This window comes from Vigna angularis, chromosome 1 (assembly GCF_016808095.1).
Source record: "Vigna angularis cultivar LongXiaoDou No.4 chromosome 1, ASM1680809v1, whole genome shotgun sequence".
NCBI classification, from domain to species: domain Eukaryota; kingdom Viridiplantae; phylum Streptophyta; class Magnoliopsida; order Fabales; family Fabaceae; genus Vigna; species Vigna angularis.
In genome coordinates, this window is record NC_068970.1 from 22,438,366 (window position 1) to 22,459,976 (window position 21,611).

The 21,611-nt window shown below is 31.4% G+C and overlaps 4 protein-coding genes across 4 annotated transcripts; 2 read left to right on the plus strand and 2 right to left on the minus strand.

Moving 5' to 3' along the window:
* Nucleotides 1-1,331: 1,331 nt before the first annotated feature.
* LOC128195962 (endochitinase-like) lies at nucleotides 1,332-2,609 on the minus strand. The gene is made up of 3 exons (XM_052875203.1): nucleotides 2,174-2,609; nucleotides 1,953-2,100; nucleotides 1,332-1,821 (listed from the first exon to the last, which is right to left on the minus strand). Exons 1-3 carry the CDS (start codon nucleotides 2,586-2,588, stop codon nucleotides 1,455-1,457), a joined length of 930 nt encoding a protein of 309 aa, XP_052731163.1. The 5' UTR covers nucleotides 2,589-2,609; the 3' UTR covers nucleotides 1,332-1,454.
* Nucleotides 2,610-7,962: 5,353 nt separating this feature from the next.
* Nucleotides 7,963-9,434, minus strand: LOC128197766 (uncharacterized). Its single transcript, XM_052880507.1, has 2 exons — nucleotides 8,294-9,434; nucleotides 7,963-7,994 (listed from the first exon to the last, which is right to left on the minus strand). The coding sequence occupies exons 1-2, from the start codon at nucleotides 9,432-9,434 to the stop codon at nucleotides 7,963-7,965; spliced, it is 1,173 nt and encodes a 390-aa protein (XP_052736467.1).
* A 6,106-nt stretch (nucleotides 9,435-15,540) lies between these two features.
* On the plus strand, nucleotides 15,541-16,818 carry LOC108318696 (endochitinase). Its single transcript, XM_017556209.2, has 3 exons — nucleotides 15,541-15,976; nucleotides 16,050-16,197; nucleotides 16,329-16,818. Exons 1-3 carry the CDS (start codon nucleotides 15,562-15,564, stop codon nucleotides 16,693-16,695), a joined length of 930 nt encoding a protein of 309 aa, XP_017411698.1. The 5' UTR covers nucleotides 15,541-15,561; the 3' UTR covers nucleotides 16,696-16,818.
* Nucleotides 16,819-17,560: 742 nt separating this feature from the next.
* LOC128197775 (uncharacterized) lies at nucleotides 17,561-21,611 on the plus strand. Its single transcript, XM_052880548.1, has 3 exons — nucleotides 17,561-17,598; nucleotides 19,426-19,587; nucleotides 21,404-21,611. The coding sequence occupies exons 1-3, from the start codon at nucleotides 17,561-17,563 to the stop codon at nucleotides 21,609-21,611; spliced, it is 408 nt and encodes a 135-aa protein (XP_052736508.1).

The window sequence follows — 21,611 nt, forward strand, 5'->3', positions numbered from 1 at the left end:
TTAAATAAGAAATATGTGTTGTTTATTAAAAGGCATGTAATGGTTGTTTAAATGATAATAAAAACTGTCAAGATTTTAATAATAGACCCTTGTTGGGCTGCATCATCTAACATATTTGGGCTGGGTATGTACACAAGCCCCTCCAATCTCGAAAGTTTGATTTAGCCTTAAGAATGCCTGTGATTTGTAGTTAAGGTCGAGTTTTGCCGACTTGTAGAGTTTTCAGGTAGATTGACTATTCAGCCAAGCTCATATATCTTTGCAACAATTTGACCAAATTTGTAGGTGGATTGGTCAATCCTCACTAGAAAAAAGTGTTTCACTCAAGCACATTAGTGTATAAAAGTGTTTCATTCTCTCATTTATATCTAATAGCACACGATTTGACTTTGCTTTTCATTTCAAGAGTCAAGAATTATCAAGCATGCAAAGACAACAAGAACTTTATTTGATGTTGGGACAAGTCAAGGAACGAAATTGGTGAATTGTAAATAAATTTAACAAAAGTGGTAGCATTCAATAAATAAAAACTTTGAGGCACAAAATCTCACCCGGTTAAGTTCTTTGGTTTCCCAAGATTGTCATACATCATCCCACAATCACTAATCACAGTCTAAACAATAACAAGATTTTCGATATATTCACGTGAAAACAACCACAAGCATACGTTTTCAGTAAATCACAACATATTCTTAATCACATTTGATCTCAATATAATTTTATCATTTTAATTTTTTTTATTTTAAATAATAACTCATATTTCATATTAACATAATTTACATTTATTATATTTTAATTTAATTTACTTTTCTGATTAAAGATAAAATAATAATATTTTAATTTTAATAATTAAAATATTTTTTTAATCTATGAAATCCATGACATTATTCACAGACTTTCATAATTTTTTTCTTAAATCTCTTCATTTCTTATCATATTTTTCTTAATTCAAACACTTTTATCTTTGTTTACACTTAAATTCACTTAATCCATCAAATCCGTATTTAAAAACAAACCAGCCATAATTTCACAATCTAAAGTTGGTGTGAAATCTATTGTTTATGTAAAAAACAAGTTACAAATATTTTCATTAAACCATTAAAAGTTGAATTATTTTACAAATTAAAGAAAATGCTTGGAAATAGTTAAAGTTTGATTAAGGTAATGATAGAAATTAATCAAGTTTTACTAAGTAACTTTATTATTTTTTCTTTATTTAAGGATTTTGTTTATGTAACCATATTTTTCTTATTTGTTTTAGCTATTTAATGTTTTCGCGAAATCTGTACAAAACATCTACGCAGATTCCTTAATTAATATAAGGATAAATGATGAATTATTAGATAATGTCTTAAAGACGTTGGTTTTCTTATTTCATTCCTTAATGATAATACATTTTATTGAGGTATTATAGTGTCCCACTTTATATAAATGGAACACAGAGATAGGAGTAATCAAAACGGAGCTTGATTGTTGCAGTCCAAATTGTTCCCTGGGCTCACACCGAGCAATTGACAGTACCTCTGGTAGAATCCGATTCGACTTTGGACCCGAGCATCCGGGCCGCGCCCACATTCGAGTCCGCCGTTGATTATGTTGGTGATAACACCGTACCCGGGAACCCGGCCAGCGTTCGTGTCAGCACTAGATGGCGTCCATCCTCCGGTAATGACATTATGGCAGGACGGCTTGTTTCCTTGTGCCCTCATCCAAAACCATATGGCTGTTCTGAACGCTACGTGTCTGTCTCTTCCAACTAGATCCGGATCATTCGTCAAATCTAATCCAAGTTCGCTACCAGCTAGCCCATAATTGTAGTTGCTGTTCACACCATGCAAAAAGTAAAAATTATGGAAAGAAAGTAAGATATATAATTTCTCTGATTAATCACACTTACAAAATGATGATGTCTAAGTTTTTATATACATAAAATTAACATTTTGATTACTTACTGTGTGAGTTGAATTGGTCCTCGTCCGTAATATCTTTTACCAGGAGCACATGGCCATCCTCCACCACTGCAATAAACATTCTGGTTCCGTTCGTTGATAAAACAATATCCCCACGCGTATGGACCATCCGGTGCAGTTTGCCACCCTCCTACATAAAACAGAACATTATTCGAATACACATATATATGCAATCACTACAAAAGTACTACGAATGTTCGAACCTGTGGTTTCATGAGAAGTTTGACCGAAGAAAGCTGCAATCTCTCTTTTGCGGGTGTTGGTATCACCTGTTGTGCCAAACCCCCTGAAAGATCTAGCAGCACTGAGAAAAGCTTCGTAGGTGTAAAATCCACGCCCCGGACATGCTTGATTATTCCGGTGTTTTAGCATTTCTTCGAACTGAGAACTGCTAATGATGCTGCTGACATCGCCGCTGCCACTAGGTTGACATTGGCTCTGGCAACCTGTTCCACAATGTTCATTGGAGTTCCCGCACCACCCATATTGGCTGCAACATAACCCATTTGCGCACAGTGCTCCACCACCTTGCGAACCACATCGTTGCGCTGTGGCCCCAAGCATCAACATCGATGGCAACAAGTATAGTATCAGAGAACACAGTTTCATGTTACCCATTGTTAAGAAAGAAATGGCGAATGATATGTTTGATTCCGACGATCCATCGAGATATTTATAGATAAAATGTCATGAGTGAATTTAATTTCGTACATATTTTTTTCAAAATTGGCTGCTGCTTCGTCTTGTTATCTTAATATTCTCTACATGACTTTGTGAATGCATGCATGGTGTAACATCAATACAGTTGACTCCTATATCCAGATAATAGGGATGATAATGCAACGCGGAAGATGTCTCTCTGACCCACAAGAAAAAAAGTGTGCGATGGAGTAATTTAGTCTGGACCGCTTAGGCCCGGTTTGCAGCCGTGAGAATTAATGACGGGTTAGTCCGAATTTGTTCAATATGAGGACTTGCATTATTTAAACGTTTAAAATTCAGTAGTTTTAGATGTTTAAGAGATGTATTTTAAGTTTAACTCAAAGTTAATGTGAGACTTTCAATGTATTTTTTTTTCAAGGTATAAACATCATCTCATGTCGAGCATAAGACTAAATATTAATAGATAATATGATAACGGATGGATAGAATAATATGTTAATAAACAACAAATATCATTAAGATATACTTTAACTATAATTCTAATATCATGTTAAAAATTCAACTCAAACTTATAAATTTAACTCAAACCAAAAAATCGGTTTATAAGTATAGTTTGCACACATTATTTGTATATTATGTGCGACTTCAACTATTAGTATGTTATGTGTATTTTTTCTTAATTTATTTTCTTATCGGATTCATCCAAAAATAAATTGTTCATTCAGCGTCAAATTTATCTAAAAATAACTTTTTCATTCATATTTCTTTTATTGATGGAGTTCACTTCAAAATTATTTTTATTTTCAATACACTTATAGTTAAAAATTGAAAATTATAAAATTATGAATATTATTTATTTTAAGAAATTAGTCTGCTGGAATTATTATTTATATTAATTTAATTAAATAAAAAAATTATTAAAATTCTTATCCAGGAGCGTTAGTGCAAACTTGCAAACTTGTCGTTAAGAAATGCTCTCACACTATGATTAGTCAACAAACATTATTGGACAATTATTTTGCTTCTAACGATTTAATAAAAATATAGTTAAATTTTTACGTTTAAAATAAAATAAGTAATAATATTTAATTGCATATCATAATAATTAACATGAATTACCTAATAATTTTTCATTAGGCTTAATTAAATCTTAAATGATCATATATTTAGATATTTTCAGTTGAGTTTTAATTTTTTCATTCTATTAAATATTCAAAGTTTTTTATTTTTTATTTAGTACTTTTACTATTTAATTTACTCGTTAATCTGATGATGATGTCAATATTATTTCGTCTCATTATTATTCTTATTTAAAAAGTTATTTTTATTATTTTCATTCAAAATGTGATAGAATATCATGAAACTCTCTTATTCTTAATTAATTTTCATGTAGTCAAATATATTAATCAAGGGATTGTAATCATCATTATTGATGTAGGTAACAATTCTTCTTATAACTCATTTTCATTCTTTTTTTAATATGTAAAGACAATAAGTGAGGTGGTAGAAATAAAATAATACTCACGTCACCCATTAAAAATATTAAACATCATACTTAATTTAAAATTTAAAATTTTGGATTCTTAATAAACAAAAAAATTAATAAAAACTCAGTTGAAAATATAATAAAGAATTAAAAATCAACTAAACCTTTTTCATTAAATGTATATTTAATGTGATGGCTAAATGGTAAAAGAAATCAAAGGCAAAGTCAATACCCTATTTTTATGGTCACAAATGTTCTTGCACTTCCATTACTATAACATTGTGTATGGTTATTAATTTATTCACTTGCGCATAAAAAAGTAATGTTTCTAATTATAATTGTGACACTTTCAGCAAATTTAAGAAAATAATCATATTATAAGAAATTCACAAAGTTAAAAAAGAAAAAAAAAAGCACATTCAAAGCCAGCTCTCTCTCTCTCTCTCTGTGTGTGTTGTGTAAGAGAACAGAGAAAAGAGGAAGAAAGAACCAGAGAGCAGAGCGGAAAGAATTGTATTATGAAAATTGCAAAAAAAAATACAACAAGGAAAAGAAATATATACAGAAAGAAAAGAAAACTAAAAAAGCTTCCTAGACCGAACGTCCTAAAAAGGGAACGATCGGTAATAAGAAGACAAACAGAAACAAACGAGATGGAACGAACGACAGAGCAAAAGACGAGCGTTCCTGTCGAGCAATGTGAGCGACAGGCACAAGGACGAGCGTTCCTGTCGAGCAATGTGAACGACAGGCACAAGGACGAGCGTTCCTTTCGAGCATGATGGACGACAGGCACGATGCGAGTGTTCCTGTTGAGCAGTGTGAGCGACAGGCACGATGACGAGCGTTCCTGTCGAGCAATATGAACGACAGGCACAAGGACGAGCGTTCCTGTCGAGCAGGATGAACGACAGGCACGATGCGATCGTTCTTGTCGAGCAGTGTGAGCGACAGGCACGAAGACGAGCGGCAACAAACAGATGAGGACGAACGACCATAATAACTCTATCATCCCCCCTCAAGATGAACATGAATGTTATGCATGTTTAGCTTGGAAGTGACCATATGGAAAGGAGAAGGATAAAGAGATTTGGTAAAAACATCTGCAACATGATTGGTAGAGGAAACATGCAGGAGTTTGATGGACCATCTTGAAGTTTTTGTCGAGTGACATGACAGTCTATATCAATATGCTTTGTTCGTTCATGAAAAGTGGGATTCTTGGCAATGTGAATAGCAGAGTTGTTGTCACAGTAAACAGAATAAGGTGTCGGGCACGGTATATGCAAATCTTTTAAAAGATATTGCAGCCATTGTAATTCACAGGTTAAGGAAGCCAAAGACCTGTATTCGGCTTCAGAAGAAGATTTGGAAACGGTGGTTTGTTTCTTTGATTTCCAGGAGATAAGAGCAGTTCCAAGAAAAACGCAAAAACCAGAGATGGATCTTCTAGTGGTAGCACAAGTAGCCCAATCAGAGTCAGAATAAGCGTGAACGCGGAAAGAATTATTTGCAGCATATAATAGACCAGAACCGGGAGCATTCTTTAAGTATCTAATAATTCTCATGGCTTGTTGCATGTGAGGTTGGCGAGGAGTGGAGATAAACTGACTAAGTTGTTGAACGGCAAAAGTAATGTCGGGCCGTGTATGAGTGAGATAAAGAAGACGACCAATAAGACGCCGATAAGAATAAGGATCAGTGAGAAGAGGGCCCTCATCAGCATGAAGTTTGATAGAAGGATCAATAGGAGTAGAAGCAGGTTTACAACCTAACATACCAGCTTCAGAGATTAACTCAAGACAGTATTTTCTTTGATTAATACATATCCCAGCTTGAGATCTAGCAATTTCAAAACCCAGAAAAAATTTGAGATCTCCAAGATTTTTAATGTGAAATTTGTTGTGTAGGTGATCTTTGACAGTGGTGATTTCAGACAGGTTATTTCCAGAAAGAAGTATATCATCAACATATACCAGAATAACAGTGATAGCAGTAGGAGAGTGTTTGATAAAAAGAGAGTGGTCAGCAGTGCTTTGTTTAAAACCAAGAGAAACCAATTCAGATGTGAGTTTATGATTCCAGTTCCTGCTAGCTTGTTTTAAACCATAAAGAGACTTTTGAAGTTTGCAGACAAGATTGGGAGTAGATGATCGGAGACCAGGAGGAGGCCTCATGTATATATCTTCAGATAAATCACCATGGAGAAAAGCATTGTCGACATCCAATTGATGAAGAAACCATTTATTGATGGCAGCAAGAGCAAGAACGAGCCGAACTGTGGTGATTTTAACAACAGGTGAAAATGTTTCATAGTAATCCAATCCTTCAGTTTGAGTGAAGCCTCTTGCCACTAAACGAGCTTTATATCTATCAATAGAGCCATCCGGTTTGTGTTTAATACGATATACCCAACGACAACTGATAGGTTTTTGTCCAATAGGAAGATTAACCAAAGTCCATGTGTGATTTCTTTCAAGAGCAGCAAGTTCAGAATTCATAGCCTGTTGCCAACATTCAAACTTGCTAGCTTCTTTAAAAGAAGAAGGTTCAACTTGAGCAGAAATATTATGACAAAAAGAAGTGTGGTTAGAGGAACAATTATTATAAGAAAGAAACAAATGCATGGGATATGGGGTAGTATGAGTTGGTTGAATAGCAGAAGTAGTACCACAGTAGTAATGATCTAGATATTTAGGTCGAGTTTTATTTCTAAGGGAAATTCGTTGTTCAACAGTGGGAATAATGATATTATCAGTAGGGTGAGAAATGTTACAAGGTGAATGATTTGGAGCAGTGGAAAAAGGTAGAACAGTAGGAAAATCAAAGAGAATAACATCAGAATTATCATCATGTGTAGGAGAGGAAGGGGAAGTAGAACAATTTTTATAGGGAAAAATAGTTTCATGAAAAATGACATTTCGAGAAATGATAATTGAATGGGAATACAAATCATACAGCACAAACCCTTTGGTTCCAGATTTATATCCAAGAAAAATACATTTAGTGCTTCTGGAATCAAGTTTTGTACGTCCTGCAGTGACAGAGCTGGAGTATGATAAGCATCCAAAAACTTTTAGATTTGAAAAATCAGGTTTGATGGAATAAACTAATTCATAAGGAGATTTATTGAGAAGAAAAGGTGTGGGAAGTCTATTAATAATGTGAATAGCAAGTTTGATAGCATAAGACCAGAAAATGTTAGGAACTTTAGATTGAAAAAGGAGAGAACGACAAACATTAAGAATATGTTGATGCTTCCGTTCAACAATGCCATTTTGTTGAGGAGTAGCAACACAAGAGGTTTCATGAAAAATACCTTTAGTAGAGTAAAAGTCATTAAGAAAAAATTCTTTGCCATTATCAGACCTTAGAATTTTAAGTGTACAGGAAAACTGATTTTCAGTTAAGAGAATAAATTTTGGAAGTAAGTTTTTAACATCAAATTTTTGTTTTAAAAGAAGAATCCATGTAAAACGGCTATAGTCATCAACAATAGTTAAAAAATATTTGTATCCATCAATAGAAGAAATAGAAAGGGGGCCCCAAATATCAACATGAATTAGATGAAAGAAACAAGGAGATTTGGTTTTGCTAACAGAAAATTTTAGACGTTTTTGTTTAGCAAAAGCACAGGCGTCACAAGCATCAAAAGATTGAAAGGAAATATCACTATATTGAGAGGCTAAACTTTGAAGAACTTTATTTGAAGGATGTCCAAGTTTCATGTGCCACAAATTACAAGAATCATTAGAACTGTTATGAAGAGCAGAATGAGAAATATTCAATTCAGAAGTAGTGGTGACATTATTACTAAGAAGATAAAAAAGACCCTTGTATTTCTTAGCTACTCCAATCGTCTGGTAAGTATCCATCTGCACAATGAGACAGCTATTATGATGAAAAACAATGAAGAAATGATTTGAATGTAACAATTTAGAAATAGAAATAAGATGAACAGAGAAATTAGGAACAAAAAGAGTATTATGTAGAATCAAATTGCCTAAAATGACAGTGCCAGAAAATTTAGCAGTAACAAAAGTGTGATTTGGTAAACATATTGAAATGGGAGTGATGGGATGTAAAGAATGAAAAAGAAAGTTAGAAGAACATATATGATCAGTAACGCCACTATCTATAATCCAAGGAGAAAGATTAAGTGAGGAAAAAGAACCTGATGACTGTGGAGTACATTGATTAACACTGGCCTCCCTAGTAGTAGGAGATTGAGATTGCTTCAATAAACCAAGAATGGCGTTATACTGATCTTGAGAAAAAGTGTATTGAGGTTGAGTTTGATCAGCAGAAGAATCATCATTAGAAGTATCAGTGGAGGTGTGTGAATCACCATTAGTCATGTTGGCAGAAGAATTGGAGATAGCTAAATGAGGTTTGATGACAGGTTTATAACCTTGAGGAAGGCCATATTTGATCCAGCAATTATCAGAAGTATGATTAGTTCTTTTACAATGATCACAATATTTAGAACGACCACCAAATTTAGTAGTGCGTCCTCGTCCACGACCAGAAAAAGTACCAGAACGATCGATCTTATAAGGCTTGTGTTGAGGATCGTAAGAATTGAAATTGGCCATAGAATCTTGCGGAGTTTGTGAGGACGAATTATGAAATTCACGTTCTTGTTGAAGGATCAAAGAAAAAGTTTTGGTAAGATTCGGCATGGGTTCCATTAGCATGATTTGGGAACGTACAGAAGAGAATTCATCGTTTAACCCACGGAGAAACTTGATTACAGAATCATCATTGCGGTCTTGTTGAATCTTGATTAATAATCCACAATTGCAAGGAGAAGGACAGGTACAGACAAGAATGGTCTGATATAGAGAAAGCTCTTTCCAAATTATTTGAAGGCGAGTATAATACTGAGATACAGTGGAATCACCTTGTTTGCAAGAATGAATGGCTTCTTGAAGATCAGCAATACGGAACTTATCACCATGAGAAAAACGTTGAAGAAGATCAATCCAAATCTCATAGGCAGATTCCATCCACATAACAGATTGTTTAATAGGAAGCGTCATGGATCGTGTCAGCCATGAAATCACCATCTTGTTACAACGTTTCCAGGCTTCGTGAAGAATATCATCAGCAGGAGGGCAAGGAATAGTGCCAAGAACGAATTTTTCTTTATTCTTGGTTTCCAGAGCAACGAGCATATCATGGCGCCATTGTTGATAGTTATTGTCAGAAAGAGGAGGAGTGACAAGAAGTAGAGCGGGATTCTCACCGGGATGCAGAAACAGAGGATTAGTAGGATTGGAAAGATAATCGGTGGTAGAATTGGAGAAAGCCATGAGAAAAAAATTTGTCTACTGATACCATGTAAGAGAACAGAGAAAAGAGGAAGAAAGAACCAAAGAGCAGAGCGGAAAGAATTGTATTATGAAAATTGCAAAAAAAATACAACAAGGAAAAGAAATATATACAGAAAGAAAAGAAAACTAAAAAAGCTTCCTAGACCGAACGTCCTAAAAAGGGAACGATCGGTAATAAGAAGACAAACAGAAACAAACGAGATGGAACGAACGACAGAGCAAAAGACGAGCGTTCCTGTCGAGCAGTGTGAGTGACAGGCACAAGGACGAGCGTTCCTGTCGAGCAGTGTGAACGACAGGCACAAGGACGAGCGTTCCTGTCGAGCATGATGGACGACAGGCACGATGCGAGCGTTCCTGTCGAGCAGTGTGAGCGACAGGCACGATGACGAGCGTTCCTGTCGAGCAATATGAACGACAGGCACAAGGACGAGCGTTCCTGTCGAGCAGGATGAACGACAGGCACGATGCGATCGTTCCTGTCGAGCAGTGTGAGCGACAGGCACGAAGACGAGCGGCAACAAACAGATGAGGACGAACGACCATAATAACGAGCGGCAACAAACAGATGAGGACGAACGACCATAATAACTCTATCATGTTGTGTTAACGTTCTTTTATAAGAATACCGAATGATGAAAAATAACTAAGTATTATACCAATTGAATTGGAACATTATTAGCATTTAGTGGCTGAAAGTAGTTAATAATTAAAAAAGATAAATTATATTGTATCATATGATCGGACGGTTTCCATTTCACGAACATAACCGTCTGGTCATCAAAAATATATGATGAGTATGGACGGCCAGTCTCATAAGCACACACAAATATTGATTAAGGAGATTAAGGCAAATTACAAACTAAGCATATCAGATCAGAGTTGGGCCGAGATTAAAACATCATTAATCCTAGGCCCACACCAGAAAACTATAAATGTAAGTCAAAGGTAACAGGTAGGTGGACGCATTTATTGTATATTAATTACTGCCACTGTTATATTGGATAACCGGACGATACGATTACTGACTTTGATATCAGAGCATCTTTAACAGGTACACACCGACCAGATTAGCGAATTGGGAGCGTGGAGAGCAAGATCGGACAACGAGGAAGAACAAATTGTAAAGGTGTTTGTGACTCAATCATATAACCAAAACATATACGTTTGAAGAAATAGTTAAAATAGTATAGAAAATATTATCTATATACATCATTATCATTATGTCAAAAATAATTTATTGTTTGGTGAAAAGCTTGCTCCTCGTCGTGATATTTATTACTCATGTACCCAAAATATCTGCTGAAAAACAATTTAAGTGCCGTGTTTGGAGGGTAGAACTCTTTCAACTATATTTGTGTTCATCAAAATATTTAATCTGTCTTAATACACATGTATTTAATTTGTCTTAATATAGTTCATAAATAAAGATAACACAGGTATCTCATTTACTATGTTATTGTCTTTCATTTTAATTCCTTCCTGAACAACGGGCTATCTACTATTATGTTGTTAAATATTTTGTAAGCAATCTTATTGTTGTTAAGTTTTCTTAAATAATTTAATTAAAAAGGAGGTAGTTATATATTGAATGTAAGAAATTAATTATACTGAAATTTAGTAGTAAATGCTTTATGAAAGGTTTTTCAACCTCAAATTTGTTTGATGCAAATATACTGTTATATGTTGCACGTAAAATGTTAAATCTAGTTAAACAAAACGACGAGTAGTCAAAGTTTGAAATAATGAAAATGGTTAATTGTTATGACAAAATTCTAATTGTTTAGAAAACAATTAAATTTATACAGAAATAATTATGATAAAAACTTCATCAAGATTATATTTTATGCATCAAATTAATATGAAAGCACTAAATAATATATTTTTAAGTTTTATTCTATCATTTACATTTATCAAACCTTAATTTCGTAAAGCAAGTCTAAACATTAACGGTAAAATCCCTAATCTCTTAGATTTTTACCAAAAGTTCACATTATGTTTAGATATTTAAATATTTATAGTGACTAATTGATTACATTTTATGTCTAGAGACAAACTATTAATTGTTTTTTCCCAATCAAGGTTCTAAATTATTCTCCAATAATTAGATACTAAAAATATGCAATCAATAATCATATAGTTAAGAATAATAATAGAATACAAGAGTAATGAAAACTGTCAAAACGGGTAATCCGGCCCGACCCGACCCGACCCATCACGGGTTGACCACTTAGTGAGTCAACCCAACCCGACTCATTTATTAGTGAGCCAAAAATATTCGAACTCGACCCGACCCACCACGGGTTGGTGGGTTAAACGGGTTGGCTCATTGGCTCACTTAATTAACCTTTTTTTTAACCTTCTTCTTCTCATATTCTTATAATATGTTACTTTGATCGATCAAATTGAAACAGTAATAATTGAACCAATTGATATAAAAGAAAATGAAACAAAAGAAATATATTGTTATATATATTCTAAGCTATCAAGCGTAAAATTTTGCCAATTTAATTTAGTGAGACATACAAGAAACTACATATAGACGTTAACAAAAATATATAGCACAAGATAAAATTGTCATTTTTATCGTCTTTTTCTTAGGGTCAGTTTCCTATTTCCAAAAAGAATCATCTTAAATTCTGTAAAGCCAAACTGGATTAGGTCTAGAATTTGTAATTGAAGTAACAAACTCTAGACAACTAATTCTATTAATTAAATTATCCATTTTTATTGATAATTGAATTATCAACTATGTTGATAATCTTCTTAAATACTTTGAGATTTTCATTTTTCTACAAAATATTTTTCAAATAAAACCAAATACTTCTATTTTCAAAATTATTAAATAAATCCTTATTTGTCTAAAAAGTAATAAATAAAATACCAATAAAAGATAAAAAAAAAATAATAAAAACATGATAATGTCAATTATCATATGTCATGATTTTTTATATGAACAAGTGGTTTCTTTGACTATTAGAGAGATAATGTTAGTGTTTGCAATTTTGTAAATATATGCAACTCAACATTTTTCATATTTTTCGTGAAAAAAATCATTGTGCCGATAAATTAGTTAATTTATTTTTAATTCATAGGAAATAATATAAGTGATTTAATGTTTTACTTTCATGCATTTATTTAGATTTTTTTGTTCTTAATATATATATAGTTTGTTTATGTTCGTGAAGTATAATTTTTATCATAGATTTGGTGTGATTCCTTATGTTTTCTATTCTTTTATTTTATTTTTTCTTTTTAATGAATTTTCATGTGATGATAAATTATCCATGAACTTTTGGATAGTAATATAATTGAAATGTGAAAGTTCCTAATAATACCTAACATGACCTTGTTTGGAAGTATAAACACAATGATTTCAAATTTTTACTTTTCATTAGTATTTTAAATTTTCCAATTTTAGATACGTAAATTATTTTAATATATTTCTATCATTTAAAATTGAAATTTTTAAAATTTTCTATCCATATAATATAATTTTATTATACAATATTTTACCTTTTATTTAAATTTTGAATTATTTAATTTTAAGTATTTAAATTATTTTAATATATTTTGAAATTTTAAAAATTCTTTAAAAATGTTCTATATCATTTACAATAAAATATTTTAAATTTTAGTGAATTTAAATATAGTCATTCAGAGATTAAAAAGATGAAGATGATAAAAGTGAATTTTCTATATCTTACTAAATTTAAATTTTATTTAAAAAGGTTAACTTAATAAATTCAGTACAAGATATAAAAGTATCATGATATTGGTCTAATTTATTTAATATATAGGTAAAGAAAAATTATAGTGATAAAAAATGATAAGTACGTAGTAAATATTGATTACGAATTTTATGAGGAAGAGATATTTTTGTCAACAGGTCAGAAAAGTAAGATGAATAGCACTCTTAATAACATAAGTAAACGCGGCTGCTAAGGTAATAACTAATTTCGTGTAACATATGGCACTCTCTAGCTTTTAACAGCAATTCCTTTTGAGAAATGTCACTGAAACTGAATATGTCTCAAAACTCAAATAGTATTTAAAAGATTCTTAATTATATCCACAACGCAATTTGAGCTCACCTTATAAAATATAAGTTAGTACGATCATTATGAACTGGTTGTTACTTAATAAATTATGAAAATTTTCCATTATGTGACATGATCAATATAAAATGATAATTGATGTATATTGTTTTATTAAATGAGTTAAGTAATAAGAGATCGTTGTTATTACTTACATTAATATTGATGATGATGATGATTGTTTGATTAGCATATAGGTAATGACATGAAAATTTTATTATTTATTTAACGAAAGTAATAAAAATTATTATTTTTATATTAATCGTAATGTTGTTTTTAACTATGTACATAATCTTTTTAATACATGAAAATAAGTAAACAAAGTAAACAAATCATTCCATTAATGAGAAAATTAAACGACAGAGATCAAAATGAAATTTTTTTCTTTGAATATTTAATAAAATAAAAATTAATTGAGGTCCAATTAAAAATATCTAAATTTGTGAAACTTAAAAATTTATTAAATTTAATAAAAATATTATTAGGTAATTAAATATTTATAAGACTTCTCATTAAGTATTATGAATTATTTTACTTTAAACTTAAAAATGTAAATATATTTTCATTAGAAAATTTTAGGAGCCAAAAAAACTAATTAGTGATGGTATTGTCTGGTAGTGTATAGTGTTTAAGAGATTATTTTAATGAATATTTTTATATTAAGAAGTGAGTTTTAAGCTTAATTAAATTTTACAGAATTAGTTTGTAAAGTGAGGTTTGTACTCATCTTTAATTATGGACTATCTTTAATACATTTTTTTGATGTTTGAGACATATATATTTCAAAAGTAGGACTATATAAATTAATGGATGGTTTAATATAATAGCAAGTGACGCGATAAACCCAAAAAACAACAAATTTTCGATAACGAATTACACAATAAGTCGATACTATATTAAGAAGTAAACTTTATATTAAACTAAATAATCGATTTATAAGATAAGATTTACATTTATTTATATATTATAGAAAGAAAAATATATTTTAGTATAAGTTTTTTAACAATATTTTAACAAAACAAACATACATTTTTTTTATTGATTCATCATTTATTTATTATTATGGTGATGTACTCAATATCAATAAAATAATTGACACGTGTTGGGTCCAAAAAAAATATGTATTAACTTATCATTCTCCACTAATTATAAATCTACCTACATCACTTTAGCTAAAACATTTGATCTTTCAACTAAATTTTATGCGTACTCTCGTCTATGTAGGAGTCAACTTCATATAAATTACACAATTTATTTTTGGATGAATCCGATAAGAAAATAAATTAAGAAAAAATACACATAACATACTAATAGTTGAAGTCGCACATAATATACAAATAATGTGTGCAAACTATACTTATAAACCGATTTTTTGGTTTGAGTTAAATTTATAAGTTTGAGTTGAATTTTTAACATGATATTAGAATTATAGTTAAAGTATATCTTAATGATATTTGTTGTTTATTAACATATTATTCTATCCATCCGTTATCATATTATCTATTAATATTTAGTCTTATGCTCGACATGAGATGATGTTTATACCTTGAAAAAAAAAATACATTGAAAGTCTCACATTAACTTTGAGTTAAACTTAAAATACATCTCTTAAACATCTAAAACTACTGAATTTTAAACGTTTAAATAATGCAAGTCCTCATATTGAACAAATTCGGACTAACCCGTCATTAATTCTCACGGCTGCAAACCGGGCCTAAGCGGTCCAGACTAAATTACTCCATCGCACACTTTTTTTCTTGTGGGTCAGAGAGACATCTTCCGCGTTGCATTATCATCCCTATTATCTGGATATAGGAGTCAACTGTATTGATGTTACACCATGCATGCATTCACAAAGTCATGTAGAGAATATTAAGATAACAAGACGAAGCAGCAGCCAATTTTGAAAAAAATATGTACGAAATTAAATTCACTCATGACATTTTATCTATAAATATCTCGATGGATCGTCGGAATCAAACATATCATTCGCCATTTCTTTCTTAACAATGGGTAACATGAAACTGTGTTCTCTGATACTATACTTGTTGCCATCGATGTTGATGCTTGGGGCCACAGCGCAACGATGTGGTTCGCAAGGTGGTGGAGCACTGTGCGCAAATGGGTTATGTTGCAGCCAATATGGGTGGTGCGGGAACTCCAATGAACATTGTGGAACAGGTTGCCAGAGCCAATGTCAACCTAGTGGCAGCGGCGATGTCAGCAGCATCATTAGCAGTTCTCAGTTCGAAGAAATGCTAAAACACCGGAATAATCAAGCATGTCCGGGGCGTGGATTTTACACCTACGAAGCTTTTCTCAGTGCTGCTAGATCTTTCAGGGGGTTTGGCACAACAGGTGATACCAACACCCGCAAAAGAGAGATTGCAGCTTTCTTCGGTCAAACTTCTCATGAAACCACAGGTTCGAACATTCGTAGTACTTTTGTAGTGATTGCATATATATGTGTATTCGAATAATGTTCTGTTTTATGTAGGAGGGTGGCAAACTGCACCGGATGGTCCATACGCGTGGGGATATTGTTTTATCAACGAACGGAACCAGAATGTTTATTGCAGTGGTGGAGGATGGCCATGTGCTCCTGGTAAAAGATATTACGGACGAGGACCAATTCAACTCACACAGTAAGTAATCAAAATGTTAATTTTATGTATATAAAAACTTAGACATCATCATTTTGTAAGTGTGATTAATCAGAGAAATTATATATCTTACTTTCTTTCCATAATTTTTACTTTTTGCATGGTGTGAACAGCAACTACAATTATGGGCTAGCTGGTAGCGAACTTGGATTAGATTTGACGAATGATCCGGATCTAGTTGGAAGAGACAGACACGTAGCGTTCAGAACAGCCATATGGTTTTGGATGAGGGCACAAGGAAACAAGCCGTCCTGCCATAATGTCATTACCGGAGGATGGACGCCATCTAGTGCTGACACGAACGCTGGCCGGGTTCCCGGGTACGGTGTTATCACCAACATAATCAACGGCGGACTCGAATGTGGGCGCGGCCCGGATGCTCGGGTCCAAAGTCGAATCGGATTCTACCAGAGGTACTGTCAATTGCTCGGTGTGAGCCCAGGGAACAATTTGGACTGCAACAATCAAGCTCCGTTTTGATTACTCCTATCTCTGTGTTCCATTTATATAAAGTGGGACACTATAATACCTCAATAAAATGTATTATCATTAAGGAATGAAATAAGAAAACCAACGTCTTTAAGACATTATCTAATAATTCATCATTTATCCTTATATTAATTAAGGAATCTGCGTAGATGTTTTGTACAGATTTCGCGAAAACATTAAATAGCTAAAACAAATAAGAAAAATATGGTTACATAAACAAAATCCTTAAATAAAGAAAAAATAATAAAGTTACTTAGTAAAACTTGATTAATTTCTATCATTACCTTAATCAAACTTTAACTATTTCCAAGCATTTTCTTTAATTTGTAAAATAATTCAACTTTTAATGGTTTAATGAAAATATTTGTAACTTGTTTTTTACATAAACAATAGATTTCACACCAACTTTAGATTGTGAAATTATGGCTGGTTTGTTTTTAAATACGGATTTGATGGATTAAGTGAATTTAAGTGTAAACAAAGATAAAAGTGTTTGAATTAAGAAAAATATGATAAGAAATGAAGAGATTTAAGAAAAAAATTATGAAAGTCTGTGAATAATGTCATGGATTTCATAGATTAAAAAAATATTTTAATTATTAAAATTAAAATATTATTATTTTATCTTTAATCAGAAAAGTAAATTAAATTAAAATATAATAAATGTAAATTATGTTAATATGAAATATGAGTTATTATTTAAAATAAAAAAAATTAAAATGATAAAATTATATTGAGATCAAATGTGATTAAGAATATGTTGTGATTTACTGAAAACGTATGCTTGTGGTTGTTTTCACGTGAATATATCGAAAATCTTGTTATTGTTTAGACTGTGATTAGTGATTGTGGGATGATGTATGACAATCTTGGGAAACCAAAGAACTTAACCGGGTGAGATTTTGTGCCTCAAAGTTTTTATTTATTGAATGCTACCACTTTTGTTAAATTTATTTACAATTCACCAATTTCGTTCCTTGACTTGTCCCAACATCAAATAAAGTTCTTGTTGTCTTTGCATGCTTGATAATTCTTGACTCTTGAAATGAAAAGCAAAGTCAAATCGTGTGCTATTAGATATAAATGAGAGAATGAAACACTTTTATACACTAATGTGCTTGAGTGAAACACTTTTTTCTAGTGAGGATTGACCAATCCACCTACAAATTTGGTCAAATTGTTGCAAAGATATATGAGCTTGGCTGAATAGTCAATCTACCTGAAAACTCTACAAGTCGGCAAAACTCGACCTTAACTACAAATCACAGGCATTCTTAAGGCTAAATCAAACTTTCGAGATTGGAGGGGCTTGTGTACATACCCAGCCCAAATATGTTAGATGATGCAGCCCAACAAGGGTCTATTATTAAAATCTTGACAGTTTTTATTATCATTTAAACAACCATTACATGCCTTTTAATAAACAACACATATTTCTTATTTAAACCACATAAATGACAGAATCATGAGATCCTATAAATAAACATGCATTTCATCTGGGAAACTTACTAAAACTTATACTTACTTTTCTTATACATAAAGATCTTACTCTCTTAATGACTTAATGGTCGAAGATTCTTTTACAAGTGGATCCTCTCTCATTTTTCAAACTACAAGAGCACACATCTGGGTTCTACCTATTCTGCCACCTGTTAGAAGGCCACATTCTGAAATTCGATAAGAATAGTGAAATTATTTTAAATTAAGATGTAGTTATTTGAAGTTAATATAAATTACAATGTGAGTAATTTGTTTTATATATATATATATATATATATATATATATATATATATATATATATATATATTTATTGTTGAAAATAATTTAAATTAAATTGTCCACCATGAAAATTGATAACGACATATTTTATGTCATGTTCAAATAACAAAATATTACAATAAATATGAAGTGGGTAGTCATATTATTGTTGCATCAAGTGAAATTAAGTTCGTTCAATTTTAGACTTATTTAATTGTTAGATGTTAGAGTGCAAATTCTTATAATCTATTACTCTTTTGCAAAAGAAAACTGATATAAGAAAATGATATATTGCAAAAAGGATGAAGTATTCTTGTAATTTAAGATATGATGATGTGATTTTCTCTTTTACTCTCTTTACTCGTGTAAGTTTTCAAAGGAGCTCAATCCCTCAAATCTATTTTCTCAAATCACTCAAAATCACTTCATTCTAACAACCTTGGCATAACATTTATTTCCTCTACTACACTAAATAATCTCAAAGAAACCCAACATAAATATTAATCTCTTTAGATCATCTATGAAACACTAAAACACTAGATCTTTACATAATGTAATTATAGACTTATCATAAAATATATTTTTTTGGAAGTTTCTTATTTCTACATCTCCTAGCCAATTCACTATCGGTACAACCAACAAGTTTTACTTTGCTATTAGAAAATTGTTAAATTACTCACGCATTTTTATCAATTGAAAAATATTTGTTAATAAAAAAAATTCACCCAAATTTTATTGACATATTTTAAAATTTTAATTATCGATTAAAATATTTATCGTTAATGGATTCATTGATAATAAAAAAATTAAAATTCGGCGATAAAACCACCGATAATTGATTTCTTTCCTAACATAATTAGTAATTACATTTTTTTAAAAATAATGTTAGTAATTTAGTCAATAAAATAGGCTTTCATTTTTCAATCAAATTCAATAAAACAATTGTTGTATATTGATTGTAGATGGGTGAGAATAAGAATAGAGGAGGAGGAGAAGGAGGAGAAGAAGAAGAATGAGAGTGAGAATGAGAAGGACAAAAAGGAGAAGATAGAGGAAGAGGAGGTAGAGGCCGGAGAACAAATGGCGAAGGTAACAAAGTCAAAGTCAGAGGACAAGGAAAAAGAGTTAGAGGCGTCGACAATGGAGGAAGAAGAACAAAGAAGAATCGAATTTAGAGATTTATTGACGATCAATATTCGTCAATAATTATTAACGATCAATATTCGTCAATAATTATTAACGAATATTTATCGACGAATAATTATGATGTGTTTTAGTTTTTGCTAATTATCGATATATAATGACCATAAATAATTATTGATGGATTATGGTTATCGATAATTATCAGTAAAAAAAATCATCTGTAAAATTGATCAATGAACATTTTATTGGTAGATATTTAATCGTCGATAATTCGTCAATAATTTTGATTTTCCAATGAAGTTTTGCAATTACAAACAAATTTTGTGATTACCAACAAATTTTTCCCATTTGTAAGTTTAATTTATTTTTTGTAGTTTTTCTAGCATAAAAAACTCTATCAATCAAAATGCCTTTAGTGTAACATATGATTCTTTTAGTGCCTTGCAAATGACATATCCATGACTTTTGCCAAAATTTGGGCAATCATAATCCAAATACATTATATAACCTTGTTGCAATATGTGACTTTTAATCAAAGTTTTGTAGTAGGTTAGGTATCTTTTCTTATCATCTATTAGTGACCTTACGCCTAAAAAATAACATGTTGAGCCTTTGTCATTTAAATAATGCTTTCTCATAGCCTCTTTGGACTTTGCAATCATCTTTAGATTGTTGCACTATAAGAAATTAGTTAGTTTTCTACCAATAATTATAATAAATAACATCACATATATTTTCTTACACAATGAAGGAGAAAGATTGAAAATCATCAATAAAATTAACTGTTAACTATATTTATTACTTAAGTTCCTATGAGAATTCATGTCGGAGAAGTGCAGCGGAATGATTAGCGTGTAAAACAAACCAAGAGGAGGTGAATTAGTTTCTTATCGCAAATCGTGCCTTTAAATATTTTCTCTTTTAAATTAAGTTCCTTAACGATAAATTAAAACAAATAAGAGATTAAGGAAGAAAGAAAATTGTACATGTGATTTTTATATTGGTTCAGATCAGACAGATCTACATCTAGTTGTTAATCTCAAATGAGAATTAACGCTTCACTATCACAAACTAACAAACTATTACAATCACAAAGAAAATAACCAAGTTTAAGGTTAGAACACCTCTCTTGTTACCATAGGAGATGAAACTCACTTTATCTGAAACCCACAAGGGATAAACACCTCATCCAAATGCTTCACGAAGGATGAACACCTCCTTTGAATATTCACAAAGGATAACAGGTTTTAACTCAGCAACAACAACAACACTTAATCACAACTCCAATGAAAGTTATTGATTTATGCCAACACTAAGTTCTCAAAACCACAAGCACAAGGGTTATACAAACTCTAGAACACACTTATCACAGCACACAACAAAACAAATAAGCTTTTTGAAATTCAAGTATTTTGTATTTCATATATTAGAATGATAGTCTCAATCCAATTTATAGAGATCTCACTCATAGATACCTCCAGAAGCCCGTTGTCATCTATTTAATGCATGATAATCGATTATCTAAATGAGGTAATCGATTATGCATTTAATGAATGTACAACGGTAAAAAACTTGCTTGAAAATTTTCATAATTGCTCGTGAAAATCGATTATAACAAGTCATAATCGATTATTGATAATCGATTATCATTAGTTGGTAATTTATTATCCTGAGTGAAAATGAGATTTTCTTATTTAAAACGAATTTTACAAAAAAAATGCTAGTAATTTAGTCCATAAAATAGGCTTTCATTTTTCCATCAAATTCAACAAAAAAGTTGTTGTAAATTGATTGTAGATGGGTGAGAATAAGAATAGAGGAGGAGGAGGAGAAGAAGAAGAATGAAAGTGAGAATGAGAAGGACAAAAAGGAGAAGAAAGAGGGAGGGGAGGTAGAGACAGGACAACAAATGGCGAAGGTAACAAAGTCAAAGTCAGAGGACAAGGAAAAAGAGTTAGAGGCGTCGACAATGGAGGAAGAAGAAACAAAGAAGAATCGAATTTAG

Coding starts and splice junctions, on each gene's coding strand:
- LOC128195962 (XM_052875203.1), bottom strand. CDS start 2,588: ATGGGTAACATGAAACTGTGTTCTCTGATACTATACTTGTTGCCATCG. Junction 2,101..2,173: donor AACTTCTCATGAAACCACAG/GTTCGAACATTC, acceptor TGTTTTATGTAG/GAGGGTGGCAAACTGCACCG. Junction 1,822..1,952: donor GGACCAATTCAACTCACACA/GTAAGTAATCAA, acceptor TGGTGTGAACAG/CAACTACAATTATGGGCTAG.
- LOC128197766 (XM_052880507.1), bottom strand. CDS start 9,434: ATGGCTTTCTCCAATTCTACCACCGATTATCTTTCCAATCCTACTAAT. Junction 7,995..8,293: donor ATGTACTCCACAGTCATCAG/GTTCTTTTTCCT, acceptor CTCATTGTGCAG/ATGGATACTTACCAGACGAT.
- LOC108318696 (XM_017556209.2), top strand. CDS start 15,562: ATGGGTAACATGAAACTGTGTTCTCTGATACTATACTTGTTGCCATCG. Junction 15,977..16,049: donor AACTTCTCATGAAACCACAG/GTTCGAACATTC, acceptor TGTTTTATGTAG/GAGGGTGGCAAACTGCACCG. Junction 16,198..16,328: donor GGACCAATTCAACTCACACA/GTAAGTAATCAA, acceptor TGGTGTGAACAG/CAACTACAATTATGGGCTAG.
- LOC128197775 (XM_052880548.1), top strand. CDS start 17,561: ATGTATGACAATCTTGGGAAACCAAAGAACTTAACCGG. Junction 17,599..19,425: donor AAACCAAAGAACTTAACCGG/GTGAGATTTTGT, acceptor TATTGATTGTAG/ATGGGTGAGAATAAGAATAG. Junction 19,588..21,403: donor TCAGAGGACAAGGAAAAAGA/GTTAGAGGCGTC, acceptor AATTGATTGTAG/ATGGGTGAGAATAAGAATAG.